At 41.1% G+C, this 15876-nt stretch overlaps 1 protein-coding gene across 1 annotated transcript; it reads left to right on the forward strand.

Moving 5' to 3' along the window:
* Window positions 1-620: 620 nt before the first annotated feature.
* Window positions 621-15542, forward strand: arsi (arylsulfatase family member I). The gene is made up of 2 exons (XM_002940086.5): window positions 621-1699; window positions 13783-15542. Exons 1-2 carry the CDS (start codon window positions 1383-1385, stop codon window positions 15191-15193), a joined length of 1728 nt encoding a protein of 575 aa, XP_002940132.1. The 5' UTR covers window positions 621-1382; the 3' UTR covers window positions 15194-15542.
* Window positions 15543-15876: the final 334 nt, after the last annotated feature.

Genomic DNA, 15876 nt, shown 5'->3' on the forward strand with positions numbered 1-15876 from the left:
CTATGTACCTATGTATGTGTGCAGTGTTATTATGTAAGTAAAACTTTAGCAATATGTGGTGCCATTTTAGCAACAGAACCTACCCGCCTCCCATATCTTGCTGCCCCTCCCCATTTTGCTCAGCCAGTGGTACAAAGCTTCTGCACCCCCATGTACAACTTTGTATGTAAAGAGCCAAACTTAAAAAAAAAATAGAAAATAAGAAGTGTGTGTAACTTTTCCCTTTGGGCTGCTATTTTCTCTTCTCATGCTGCTTCATTGCATAAAAACAAAAGGATCCGATCTAGATCATTTTTTCTGCCTTGACCACTGATATCCACTGATGTGGGAACAGACCCACTCGAGCTATGGGATGCTTTTTGAAATTTTTCCCAGACACTGGTTTCCTGCAGTCTTCTCAAATAGTGATACTTCTGTTTGAAATTTGTATGCTTTATTTAACAAAATGCATATAAGTTGTGACTAAATTTCACCGCTTAATAATGTTTTATAAAAACATAAGGTGATAGTAAATAGGCTATATGGACACAAACATATAGTACAGGAGCACTCTAGGACCCTGAAGTGTCCCAGACTGACTTTTTTTTCCAGCTTTTCCTTTTGGAGTTGAGGAACTGGGAGGGACCGCCATCCAGAGCTCTCTCCTTAAACCTGCTAGCACGAGCCAAATTCAAACAGATGCTACAACTCCTTATTGACTTGGACTGCCATCTCACTTTGTCTGCGGGGAACGCAGTCTCCTCCTGTGTGTGTGTGTGTTCAGAAAAGTTCTGCTGGGGAATATTCCAACCTTCTGCTTCCCTTGATTCTTCCCATACAGCTGGCAGCTCGGCTAGAAAAAAAAATCCCATTTTGTAGCTATCTGTTAAATAAGGAGAGAAGGGAGAGTTTGTGTTATGGATTTAAGCCCTCACACTGGAAACCCAGCAGCTTTGTAAAGGAAAAAGACCACAGTCAAAGACAATACTAACTGTTTTTGGATAATTTGAAGACACTGTATAGAAGATTCTTGAAAGTAAGGAAAAACAATGTATGACCAGTTTGTGTCTGCTCTCGAGGAACGGCTGCAGACAATTAAGAGAAAGAATTATAAGGTTAACTGTTAAGTGACAAGGTTTTTTCAATTGGATGTCTACTCTGCCCGGGAATACAGAATTGCACCCTCGGGATTTGGACTCTTGAGGCACGTGTTCATGGCACCTTCCCATGCCACTAGTCATTTGATATCCATACACTAAAAAAAGACTTTGTTCATTCCGGACAGATTTTATATGTTTATAAGAGGAGTTAGATGGTTAACTTTGGTCTGGGTGACACCAATGAATTAATTACTTCACCGACTTGAAGATCCCCTGTGCCAGTGCAGTGGCACTATTTTAGTCATGGCTGTTCACGCTCTCACAGGTTTTTCATTGGTCAGCTTGCTGAGTTTTGGCTATATGTCCTGGGACTGGGTGAAACCAGCAGTACTGGGAGATAGTCCTGGGGATGAGCCAGCCAAACTTCAGGGAACACCATCTAGGCCACCGCACATTATCTTTATCTTGACTGATGACCAAGGATTCCATGATGTGGGCTACCATGGCTCAGATATCCAGACTCCTACTTTAGATCGATTGGCCGCTGAGGGTGTTAAACTGGAGAATTACTACATCCAGCCCATATGCACCCCTTCACGTAGTCAGCTTATTACTGGAAGGTAAGCAAGCCAACTGTAGTTTGAAATTGTGATCAAGGCTTCTTTTATTACACTCTGGTTCTGAACAAAATTCCTCTTAGCACATTGTACCTCACCCACCAATGTAATCAAGTCCAACTTACGGAATGATGAATTTCTCTCTGTTTAAATGTCACACAAATCCAAAAATGTGTATGTTTATATTCAGTAAAGTCACATCAATAGCAATCACTCCTCAGAAGCAGCAGGCAGCAGTACATGTTAAGTGGACCCAATTTTAAATCCCACCCCACATACAACAGGAAATACAAATATGTTTTACAAATTAAATTCCTACTATGCTTGACCGGTCGGAACAGTTGCTTGTCCCTAGAGAATTAGAATCTACCACTGAAATAAGTTTGCCGATGCTAAGTTGAAAAGTTAATATAACTAAATATAATAATATAACTAGATCGTTATTAGATTTCCACTCAGTATCAGTTGAACTGCTTAGTTAGCCAATCTGACACTTTCACATGGGACATTTTGATTGCATTGTTGTCCCTGAGAAATGAGCAGCAATGAAAGTGGCCATGTGTAAATGTATGTGCTGTGCAAGGTTTTACCCTGTGTAATATAAGTGATGCCCCTATCTACTATAGAAAACTGTCAATCACAGAATGATTTATCATACTAAGGTGCAGCCTGTGTGTTATATAGAATTTTCATCAGGGAATATCACAAGGTTGAACCTTTTTAAGGGAACAGGCACTAAATGAATGCTGAATATGAAGCATGAAATAGAATGCATACAGAAACAACTACTGCAGTAATAAGTGTAATAAAAAAACAACATATGTACAGATGTAAATGTACAGTTAGATTTTATTTCCCAAACTTTAAAATATAGAAACAAAAAAATATAGTAACTGGGGCATGTGCAAAAGTTTGGACCCAACCCCTTTGGCACAGATCACAGCCTTTTGTATCCAGCTAATAGTCTTTCCGATCTTGTTGTATGGATTTTTCCCCACTTTTCCTCCTAGATCACTTCTAGAGATCTCCTGGGGCTATTTAAGATCTTGCTTGTTGTAGGAGCTGGATACCTTTTGAGCTTTAGCTTCTTTATTTTTCATGTTGGCACCCAGAATTTGCTGATATTTAATGGAATTATTCTTTCCTGTACACATACATAATGGATTCACCCAATGTTTTAACAGTTGGCAAGGTGCTTTCTTTTCCCCAAATGCTGCTCCTTTTTCTCTCTAATAAAACCTTGTGGCCAAAAGGCCTCTGGCTTGTATAGCACCTGTTTTGCATTGCATGCTGGAAGTCAACAAGTAATGACTCCTAATGGTCCTAAAGGTGTAATGAGGTGAAACATAAAATGTACATAAAATATAACTATGCATTAACAATAGTTTTTTTAACCCACTGATTCCTGTGGTAGTTGTTCACTATTTTTTACTTACTAAATTAACCAAACATGTCATTTTTACTTTTGCCTTCAACTAATGTTCCAGATCCAGAACATGGTGCATTTTGCTTCTTTAAATACAGTCAAATATATCATAACAGGAGCAGCATCAATTAGAAGGGCCCTTCCTAACAACCACAAGCTCCTTCCCCCCATGATTAACATAACATGTGAGAGGCCCACCTGTTGTCCCTCCTAGGCACAGCTTTCCTCCATACCTCCCACCCTTTCAACCGGGCCTCTTCCATCACTTTGGCCCCAGGCCTAACCCCTGTTATGCCCTACAGTTCACACCCCTATCACCGGCTTCTCTCCCAGGGAAGCCCCTCCTGCTGTGACTCCATAGAAGTACCAACCCCTACCCCAGTACCCTTTTGCCCTGGGGAGGGTGGGTGGTAGCTGTTCAAAGTAAATGCCCCTTCACTTCCTTTCTACTTTAACTCCTTATGTCTCTACCCTTCCTAACTGGCAGCCCAACAAACTACAACCCCATAATTCCTAACACACTCCTCCAGTTCCCCTTCTTCCTAGCTCTGTCATGGCCCTTTGTTCCCAGTTCCGGGCTCACCCCCTTTGGGCATTCTTTATATATGTCAATCAATGCCATGAGAGTGACATATAACAACACAGCTCACTGATGATGCCACCTCTCTCCAAATAGTCAGTCCTCCTGCATGTGCCCAATGTATAAATTATATAGGCTCCTCAAACAGGAGACACTCAACCACCCCTCAACCACCCATTGGTGGATTTTGCTTCTGCAGTGCAGCCAACATATGAGGTGGGCAATGTACACTAACTCCATGCAGCCCACTGATTGATCAGAGAGTCACTGTGTGGTGTAACCTTCTAGCTCCCTATAGTTTACCAGTCCCAGTCCCTGCGTACAACCACAACAGGACCCTACACCAGAAACTGTTCTGTGCTATAAAAGCAAATACATGATACCAAGAATTGCAACAAATATTTTTGATGGAGTGCTGCTATTTTTTATTTAAGGTCCTTATAAATTGTACAGTCCACTGAGTTATATTGCAGAGTATGTTCATTTACAGGAAATTCGGGTTGAATTGACAAGACTTACAATATACACTCAGTCATTTGGGGGATGGGAGATAAGCAGGCAACAGAATGAACACAATCACCTTTACTGTTAGGTAAATTGAGGTTGTCACTAACGCAGTAACATGAGTCGGCAGCGGGAAGGAAAATGGATGAGTAAACACACATTTCGCTTCAAAAGACAACAGCTTCATTTATTGCCAGATGCTCGCTCAGTGCATTGGGATCATTAGGGTGCACAGGAGCTGACAGGCAACAAATTAAGCAGAGATGCCCAAACTGAGGTCTTCTATTTACTATTGAACTACAGATATTAGCATCCCACAGTCCTTGATTGTGAGTTAATGCTTGGTGTTGTAGTTTAACTACAGAGCTGAAAGGTCTGGGCGATGGATCATGAGTCTCTGGATTCATCAGCTGCTCTCGATTTTTCCCTAAATCGGATGGTAGCTGTAATTCTGAAGGGCAGGGAATCTAAAAGGTAAAATATTCTCAAGTAAAAAAAAACAAAAACTGAATAGCCAGTAAAGTATGGGGACACAGACACACAAAAGGCAAATGCCACAGCTATTACACCCCTAGCTGAAACAGCTAGGGGTGTAATAGCACCCCTAGTGGTCATGAGTAGATGGTTTAATTGCTCCCACTGACACATAAATGTAAAGATATAGAGAATGTTTGTTTTCTGGGAACAAAAGGCTTTAGGGTTTATTTAATAAAGTTGGAGGCAAAGACCAAAGGGTCCATGTTTGTACTACACATGAAATGCAAGCCTGCACCCACCATGTAAAGGGCAGCACATGAACGACCAATGGGCACCGATATGCTTGCCCCTTGCCAATGTGCCAGTGCAGGTATTAAAGGAGCAAAGCGCTACACTCTGGAGTACAAGGAGAAGGAAAGGTAAAATCACTTGGGGGTGCCAAAATGTTAGGTACCCCCAAGTGATCGCTTACCTGAGACCCCAGGCTGGTGCCTCTGTTAGGAGAAAACCGCACCCGCATATGCCATCCCACCGGCGATATACATTCTAACCGGTGGGATGGCATATCGGTGAGATTAGTCGCCCGCGACAAGGGTGCACTAATCTCCCTGTCTGCCATGGCCCTTATGGTGCACTATGACCCCTTAGATCATTTCCAGGTACTGTAACTCCTTGCCATACTCACTTCCAGTGATGCGGGAGGCCAGTTAGTAAGGATAGTGTTAATGCCTACTGAAAAACAAGATCAGTGCATGGAACCGTTTATGTAGATTTACATCTAATGGACTAAAATTTGATGTAAAATTATCTTGAATTATTTGCATTCCTTTATTCTTAGAGAAACTAGAAGATAGGAGGTTTTAGGCAGCAATAAACCCCCTACAGTTTCATATATCAAGTGACTTTGCTCCACTGACCCTTAGGTTCAGGGCTACCTAAAGGGTGAAACCTGTCTGGAGGATGCTGGGATTTGTAGTATAACAATGGCCAAAGTGCACCAACTGGGCATCCCTGCTGTAGTGCAAAAGTAAACAAGACACCATTTATTCCTCCAGTCAGCTGTGCCAAGAATTCAAGAACTATCTTGGCTTTCTTCCTATTTTTGTTAACCATTTTGATGTTGTATAGAGAGTTGTTCAGTCGCAGCGTTTCACTGTAGGCAAAACCTTTCCATTTGTTCAGGATGGGAGAGTCAGTGCAAGGTGCCAGAAGGGGTTAAAGCTTCATAAGAAATTACAGACCACAGGGTCTTTACTGTACACAAGGACTTTGCATTTAGGAATAGGGTTTCTGCCAGGCACTCAGAATTCCCTTAGCGCTCTGATTCCCGGTTCCTAGAAAGAAAGAAAGAGAGAGAGAGGCTTGTGTGTACCTGGGGCCAGTCATTTTCATACATTAGCTCTTACTGGATGGAATCAGAGCAAAAAGTCAGCACGTGGCAATGCCTCGCTTTACACAGGCCTCAAAGGAACATTATTATTTTTAAGAGTGCTAAGTCTTATCCCTTATTTAACATGGACTAGCATATATACATATATATATACAGTATATATATATATATATATATATATATATATATACACACACAAGCCTACTTGCTTCCAAACAAAGTACCTTTCTTTCCTTATTTACATTCTCTGCCATTGACCCTAAAGTCTGATTCTGACTTTTAAAGGGGGTTCCCCACCCAAAAACAGCTTTTTTTCCCCACAGTATATATATATAAAAAAAAATTATATATTCTAAGACACGTTCCCATATCCATTAATAAACATTGTCAATGGTTTATAAGTTGTTTGCTATTAAAAGTAATTCAGGTATGGGATCTATTATACAGATTGCTGTGGTTTTCTGGATAAGGGCTCTTTCCATAATTTGGATCACCATACCTTAGAGAAGGGGTCCCCAACCTTTCTTACTCGTGAGCCACAGTCAAATGTAAAAAGACTTGGGAAGCAACACAAGCACCATAAAAGTTCATGGAGGAGCCAAATAAGGGCTAAGATTGGCTATTAGGGGCCTCTATGCACCCTATCAGCTTACAGGAGGCTTTATTTGGTAGTAAATCTTGTATTCAACCAAAACTTGCCCCCAAGTCAGGAATTCAAAAATAACTACCTGGTTTGGGGCCACTGAGAGCAACATCCAAGGGGTTGGGGAGCAACATGTTGTTCCTGGGCCACTGGTTGGGGATCCCTGGGTTACAGCGACTAATAATTTAATAAACCCAATAAGATTGTTTTGCCTCCATTAAAGGATTCATTATATCTTAGTTGGGATCAAGTACAGGTACTGTTTTATTATTACAGAGAGAAAGGAAATAATTTAACGATTAAATAAACCCAATAGGGCTGTTCTGCCCCCAATAAGGGGTAATTATATCTTAGTTGGGATCAAGTACAGGTACTGTTTTATTATTACAGAGAGAAAGGAAATCATTTAACCATTAAATAAACCCAATAGGGCTGTTCTGCCCCCAATAAGGGGTAATTATATCTTAGTTGGGATCAAGTACAGGTACTGTTTTATTATTACAGAGAAAAGGGAATCATTTAACCATTAAATAAACCCAATAGGGCTGTTCTGCCCCCAATAAGGGGTAATTATATCTTAGTTGGGATCAAGTACAAGGTACTGTTTTATTATTACAGAGAGAAAGGAAATCATTTTTATGAAATGTAATTATTTGCTTATAATGGAGTATAGTGGGTTGACCTTTCTGTAATTCGGAGCTCTCTGGATAATTGGTTTCCATACCTGTATATGTCTATACATAGGGGCACATTTACTAATCCACGAATCCGAATGGGAAAAATTCAGATTGGAAACAAACATTTCGCGACTTTTTCGTATTTTTTGCGATTTTTTTCGTCGCCGTTATGACTTTTTCGTAAATTGTCGCGACTTTTTGTAGCTGTTACGACTTGCGTGAATTGTCGCAACTTTTTCGTAGCCATTACGATTTGCTTGTATATTGTCGCGACTTTTTCGTATTGAGCGCTCGTAAACGGCAGGCAAAACTTTCAGACTTTGCATGATTTTGGAAGCCTCCCATAGGACTCAATGGCACTCTGCAGCTCCAACCTGGCCCAAGGAAAGTCTCCCATAGGGCTCAATGGCACTCTGCAGCTCCAACCCGGCCCAAGGAAAGTCTCCCATAGGGTTCAATGGCACTCTGCAGCTCCAACCCGGCCCAAGGAAAGTCTCCCATAGGGCTCAATGGCACTCTGCAGCTCCAACCTGGCCCAAGGAAAATCTCCCATAGGGCTCAATGGCACTCTGCAGCTCCAACCTGGCCCAAGGAAAGTCTCCCATAGGGCTCAATGGCACTCTGCAGCTCCAACCTGGCCCAAGGAAAATCTCCCATAGGGCTCAATGGCACTCTGCAGAACCAACCCGGCCCAAGGAAAGTCTCCCATAGGGCTCAATGGCACTCTGCAGCTCCAACATGGCCTAAGGAAAGTCTCCCATAGGGCTCAATGGCACTCTGCAGCTCCAACCCGGCCCAAGGAAAGTCTCCCATAGGGCTCAATGGCACTCTGCAGCTCCAACCCGGCCCAAGGAAAGTCTCCCATAGGGCTCAATGGCACTCTGCAGCTCCAACCTGGCCCAAGGAAAGTCTCCCATAGGACTCAATGGCACTCTGCAGCTCCAACCTGGCCCAAGGAAAGTCACGATACTGAAGCTTGAATGAATCCGAAACTTTCGTACTCGGCGCGACGGCTACGAAAAAGTCGCAACAATTTCCGAAAAAGTCGTAACGGCTACGAAAAAGTCGTGACAATCTCCGAAAAAATCGCAAAATACTGATCATTACGAAAAAAATGCATTTGGGCGCTTTTCGGACGTTCGTGGATTAGTAAATGTGCCCCATAGTGTATAGCACACTCACAGCGACTAATCTCCCTGAAATGCCTTTCCACTGACAATAAAGTGAATCGCAGCAATTTGCAGTTCAACAACGTTTCAGTGGAGCAAGGCTACAATGGAAGGTTTATGTCTCCTTTCACCAAGTGGCAGAATACAGAGCCAGTTAATAAATATAAATAAGTGATGGGTTGGGTTCATATAGAGATAAATAATCTGTGAACAATATAACATTGATTGTGTCCCTTTAACTGTGCTTGTGTATTAATCTAGCGCCCCTGGTTGTTGCACAAAATAAGAGAATAAATTGGAGCCAGCTGTTCTTGTGCAACAAAATTCAGTTAACCACATCACATCGGTTTTTTGTTTACCCTGGTAAATTATACAATGGTTGTTAACTCCAGTGGCTGGACGCAAGCAGGCTATAGGGGATTCCTTTATAGACCTCAGTGGAGTTGCAACATCGAGGTGCTCTCAGTCTCAAGTCAGCATCTCAGGAAACGAATACACTGAATGGGAATATCAAATATATTCAGAAGTAAGGTTTCCCATCCATTCATACTCATTTCAATTTACAAGGTAAGAGGACTTTAAAGGAAAACTATACCCCATGGAATGAATGGGGTTTATATCGTATTAAGTGGCCTATTAAAGAATCTTACCAAACTGGAATATATATATATCAGTAAATATTGCCCTTTTACATGTTATTCCTATAAGCCACCATTTTGTGATGGGCTGTGGGCTCCCTCAGAGATCACCTGACAGGAAATAATGCAGCTCTAACTGTAACAGGAAGTAGTGTGGGAGTAAAAGACAGAACTCTGCCCATTAATTGGCTGATGTGACCAAACAGGTATGTGTGCCTTGGTTTGTGTGTGTGCACTGTGAATCCCATGATCCCAAGGGGCGGCCCTTAATTCTAAAAATGGCAGTTTTCTATTTAGGATTTCCCAATGGCACATAATAACAAAAAAAGTATATTTTTATGAAAATGGTTTATTTAGATGAAGCAGGGTTTTACATATGAGCTGGTTTATGCCCTATATTTTTATAGAGACCTACATTGTTCAGGGATATAGTTTTACTTTAACGGCTGTTTAACTGGATCTGTTAGGGGATCTTATGGAGAGTCTATGTCACTCATAAACGTGAGATCCCATGCAAGAAAAACTGAGCAAATCTAGTACAGACAATTTTTTTTAGTAAACACACCAGCATTGTATATAAAACATCAAAATAATTCCCTACGCATTTCGTGCCATACATTCCCAGGGTCCAAAGGGACAGGGAACCTGCAATAACATCAACTTTCTGTATTAAAGTAATATTGGCACAGATATTGCCTCTTCCCTTTAGTAAATAGATCCCCAGGATATTGTGCCCTGGGGATGGAATTGTTACAATGCTGAAATAGGCAGAAGTTTGTTTTGGTATTCCAATATGGAAAATCAAACACAAAAATAGATTTTTTTTTGGCAGAAAGGAACCATTGCCCCATTTTATCCATTAACTACTTACATATAGATTTGTTTAATCAAACTTACTTAGATTTAATTAGGCAGTATATCAGTCCCATTCATAGTACAACAAGCCACCATCTGTTTAAAAATAAAATAAATACAAGGGAAAACCTATACATCAGGAGGTTTATAATTAAATTCAGATTATTTTAGTTATAGAGATATGAAACAATGTCACCTCAGTTTCCCTAATATTCTTCCATTAATAACTTGGTCAGAAACATAAGTCTTTGTCCCATGTTTCACCCCAGCTGGCCTTAAGGCTAAGCTTCTATGAATATTAAGGGTTACAAACCTCCACTTACCTACTATCACTCTAACCGGCCATCTGGCTGTGTGATTTCTTTTACTACCTTGGGCCCCCTATTGGGGGGGTGGGGGTCCAATTTGGAATCCTGTCAGAGTAATCTAATACTGGAAAAAAACAGTTTTATGCTTGAAGCCGTCTAGCAGATATCATGTTGCATGTATATGAATCCATTACAATGCCTCACATTGTAGCAAGTTCATGTAAATAACTAAGCATTGTGCTTGGCTCATTTTCCCAGGCACCATTAAGGTCCAAAATGCCTTGAATCTACAGACCGATAAGACGCCTTCTCTGTTTATAAGGCAGAGGAAATATTAAAAATGCAGCAGTTTAACCTCTTTAGTGCAGTAGTGATGGCTTACTTGGCATTAAATCAATACAGAAAACCAGACACCATAAATCAGTGGAGACTACTTGTTAAATAAGTTGAAGAATGGGCAGAAATACCTTCCTAGCTTGTGTTCCATGATAACTGTCAGAACCATTTTCCATGGCTTGTCAGCAGGGTCCTATTTATCTCATAGCTTCTGATGAAGTGGCCTTGAGCCATGAAACGCGTCAAGCTGGGGGGTTTCAGTTCAATTTTTGCAATATGTTTTTAATGGAAGCTAGAAATAAAAGATTTTATTTTTATTAAGCATAGTTGTCTTGGCGTGCTCCATCCCACCATACCTTTTGTTTCCTATTTATCTCTTATCAGCCACAAGGGACAGCGATGGCACCATTCAAAGCAGAGACTTCAGCTAACCACAGGTCTTCGTAAGGGCTCCTGTTCTTGATTTGACAAGCTAATGACTGCTCCTTACTAAGCTGAATAAGCTCTTTTTAAATGCCAATCAGAAGTGGAATTAGTTGACATCCCTCCAAATCACAATATATATAGTTATATCATATATACCAAAGGCACTGCAGATTTATAGCTTTACACTCTAGGTATGACCATATTATGATAGCATTTCATTTAACGAGCTTTGCTGGCAACTTGGCTGTTTTTGATTGAGCTGCAACACATTGGGGCAAAATGATGCCATTACTGAAATACATCAGTCAGTTAGCTATCATTTAGGAAGGCTGAAAAATTCCTTGCTAATATCTGACTTGGCCGTGTTCATGTTTGGAAAAGCTGAACAATACCATCAGCTCTGCACAGAGCCAGACTCAGATGTAAAAGGTGTTGGTGAGCCACACAAGCATGAAAAATCCTTTGGGGATGCCAAACAAGGATTGTGATTGGTTATTTGGTAGCCCCATGGGGACTGCTGGCCTGCAGGAGGCTCTGCTTGGAGTAAAACTGTCTCTATGCTTCCAAAACTTGCCTCCAAGCCAGAAATGTAAAAATGGGCTCCTACCCTGGAGCCACTTGGAGCAGAATCAACAGGAGTGGTGAGCAACATGTTGGTCACTGGCTTAGGGACTGAATGATCAGTCTCTTCAGTTGCTTCAGTTGTCCAACTGTGCAAAGATGTGCTTATTTAATGACCTTGGCCAATAAGCAGATCGACGAATGTATGGTGCTTCAGTCTCCAATACAATAAATACAGTAAAGTGTGACGCCAAGATTTCTAATAATTTTCTCTATTATTGTAAAATTTTATTAGCACAAGCTGTCTGGGTTTGTGGTCTGTCAGCCCTGATATGAAATCATTTGAAGGTTGGCCAACCAAACAGGAGCAAAAATAGAATATTCTATAGCACGAACAAGCCTGTATTTCATAGCCTGTACCGATGCATATTACATTTTTGCCAGAGTAGGTATCCCCCTGTACTGAGCACAGTTCAATAGGACACTGAGTTAGTGTACAGTAGCCCTTTTAAGAAATTTCAAATTTGACAGCTTTATAAAACAGATACATGACATGTGAATAGAAAAAACTCCTTGCGCAGGGAACCCTCAAACATAAGTAAAAACAATGACAAAAGACAGCTTTTTAGGGACACACAGGAGAAGGGGAAATGACCATTTATAAGACCTTCTGATGGTTACAGAGACTTGCTAGCACACAAAAGGTAATTGAGAGTTGGACTGTTTATGATCTGGCCAATTTAATCCTCATTTGGAACATACACACCATTCCTGTAGTCCTTACTTCCTATGACGCCTCTGCTCCCAGTAGTTTATATTTGAGTTATTTAAGGTATTCATCTACATGAGATCAGAGAGACATTTCTTTCATGAGTGCAGGATGTGGCAGTACCCACCTTGGAACTGTTTATAAATGTTGCAAGGCTGAAGCCCCCCAGATAGCAGCTGATTAACTTATTTGGGTCAAAACCCCATTTGACGCCCAACATTTGTCCAGGTCCCGCTTAGCTCATAAAGTTACTATAATATGAACACATTGATGAATCAGCCATTCAGCCATAGTTCCAAGAATATCATAAAAACAACAAAGTGGTGTTGATCCTCAAATCTTGTTCTAATTGACCACTTAGATGGACTTCCAATAGTATCTAGGAAAACAGAGACAGATTTGAGTTTTTATAGTCCTAACTGAACTTCAGGCCTAACCGTATACACTGGGTCCCCTAACCAAGGCTTTAAGCCCCCCTAGGGTGGTCAGCCCCATAGTTCGGGAGATTCAACCATAGATTTGTTTGGGGTTCTCTGGTGGTAGAGCTACCTGTCTGCAGCATTGTAAAATCTGGCCAGCACTGCCCCCACATGTCACAATTATGCCCCCACATGTCACAAATATGACCCCACAAGTCATGATCCCTACCATGTATGTCACTAATTGCGCCCATTCTCTCTGCACCACCCACTGATGTCATATTCCTGCTCCTAGGTGTTGTAATTCCACCTTCTTGTCTTTGCCAAGGCCCAAAGCAGCCCGGCCCTGCAACTAAGATATGTGGCAAAAACATACAATTACCAAGTAGTCTCTTATAACACCCAAAAACATTTCTAAAAAGTGCTTAAATTACTTTTTCATCTGTATTACTATCTGGGCAATCTAATCTGTTGCTGAAAGTCTAACGGAAGAGTTAAAGTCAACCCGAGGCAGTTCAGTTACATTGTAAATTATTTATTAAACAGGGAAACTTGCTCCCAAAAAATATAATTTTGACACCAATGTAAACTTTTCATATGTACAGTATGTCACACTAGAAAACAACTTTGGCTAGCTGTAAAAACCCCTCTGTAGCATAAAAAGAGAATTATAGATATTTTCCTGATAGCTTAGAGATTTGTTATATGTGAAATGATTTTACTGTCCTAGTTGGGTTTTTATTTCCCACTGATAGCTTTATTACTATGTTTATTTTATGGAATCGTGACTAATAAACAAAATCCATTTTTATAATGAATGTCTATGTGCTGTTATGTCAGAGACTAATTCCTACATAATATTTTTAGGTATAACCCTTCTGTTAATGCTCTTCTTTTTTCCCCCCTAGGTATCAGATCCACACTGGGCTACAACACTCCATTATACGCCCGCGGCAACCCAACTGCTTGCCTCTTCATCAAGTCACATTGCCCCAAAAACTACAAGAGGCTGGCTATTCTACTCACATGGTTGGCAAATGGCACTTGGGCTTTTATAAGAAGGAGTGCCTGCCAACCCGCCGTGGCTTTGATACCTTCCTTGGCTCTTTAACAGGCAATGTGGACTATTACAGTTACGATAACTGCGATGGCCCTGGGGTGTGTGGGTTTGACTTACATGAAGGGGAAAATGTAGCTTGGGACCAGGCTGGAAAATACTCTACACTTTTGTACGCTCAACGTGTAAACCAGATCTTGGCTTCTCATAACCCCCAACAGCCTATCTTTATATATGTGGCTTTCCAGGCAGTCCACACTCCACTACAGTCCCCTCGTGAATATATTTACCCATATAGGGGGATGGGGAATGTAGCAAGACGCAAATATGCTGCCATGGTAACGTGTATGGATGCAGCAGTGAAGAACATAACCAGAGCACTAAAGAAATATGGTTACTATTCCAACAGCGTTATTGTCTTCTCATCAGATAATGGCGGTCAGACATTCTCTGGGGGGAGTAACTGGCCCCTGAGGGGTCGCAAAGGAACATACTGGGAGGGAGGAGTGAGGGGATTAGGTTTTGTTCATAGCCCTCTTATAAAAAAGAAGAGGAGGACTAGTCGGGCTCTAATGCACATTACAGACTGGTACCCAACTTTGGTTAAGTTGGCAGGAGGAAATATTTCAAGTGCAGAAGGACTGGATGGTTATGATGTGTGGGGAGCCATCAGTGAGGGTAAGGAATCCCCCCGAACTGAAATCCTGCATAACATCGACCCCTTGTATAATCTTGCTAAGTCAGGGTCCTTGGAGGAGGGTCAAGGCGTCTGGAACACAGCAGTCCAAGCATCCATCAGAGTAAAAGACTTTAAGCTCCTAACTGGGGATCCAGGTTACAGTGACTGGATACCTCCACAGACACTCACTAATTTCCCTGGAAGCTGGTGGAATTTGGAGCGCCACACTGACGGAGCTCGTAAGTCCCTCTGGCTCTTTAACATCACAGCGGACCCTTTTGAGAGGCACGACTTGTCTTCTTCAAAGCCTGAAGTAGTTAAGGAGCTTCTTATACGACTGGGTTATTATAACCGTACTGCTATCCCAGTTCGTTACCCTGCTGAGGACCCAAGGGGTAATCCCGAACTTAATGGAGGTGCCTGGGGCCCTTGGGCTAGTGAGGATGATGATGACGAAGAAGAAAACTGGATTGGGAAAGGAGGTGAATATATAAAGAATCCCAAGAAGAAGAAGTGTAAGATTTGCAAGCTGAGGTCATTCTTCAGGAAACTGAACACTCGCCTTATGTCCAACCGTATTTAAACTTTGACTCTAATACCAACCATATGCAACTTTTCAGGATAAAATTCTTAGAAACCTATTTTTTAAATATTCTTTTGCTTTTTGAGAAAGTGACTAAAGGGCAAGTCATCAATGCAAAAAAAATAAAAATCGAAAAAACTTTTTGAGGGCATGTATTAAAAATTGAATAGGATTATGGCAAAGACGCTAAAGGATTGATGTGCAATAAATCCAGAATGTGGAGTTCATTTCTCCGGTACTATAATAAACAAGTTAATGGATTTAGGATATGTTATAACACGGTCTTGTCATCTTTAGGGCAGTTTCTACAAGGGTTAATAAACTTTCTTGTCAGTAGGGATTCCAGAAATGTACTTCCACTGTGATTCGCATCCTCTGTTTAAATTTCCAGATGAACGGACACCATAGCAATAGCACTTCCTATACAATTGTAGATCCATCATGCAGTCCCAGGCAGCAACCCAAACATCATTCAGAGCCCATGAACCGCAGAGTTAGACATTTATAAATAAGGAATTGCTGAAATCAAATCCCCTTTGAAATCCATTAAAGTGATATTATTATCAAAACTTGACATATTTTTATGTCTATTCATTTGTTTAAAAAGCTTGATAACTTTGTTTAATTTTGCATTTAACGATCTCTCCAGGCAGCAGTGCAGCAAATAAATATCCTTTCAGATG

The sequence above is a fragment of the Xenopus tropicalis genome, chromosome 3 (genome assembly GCF_000004195.4).
Source record: "Xenopus tropicalis strain Nigerian chromosome 3, UCB_Xtro_10.0, whole genome shotgun sequence".
Lineage (NCBI taxonomy): Eukaryota > Metazoa > Chordata > Amphibia > Anura > Pipidae > Xenopus > Xenopus tropicalis.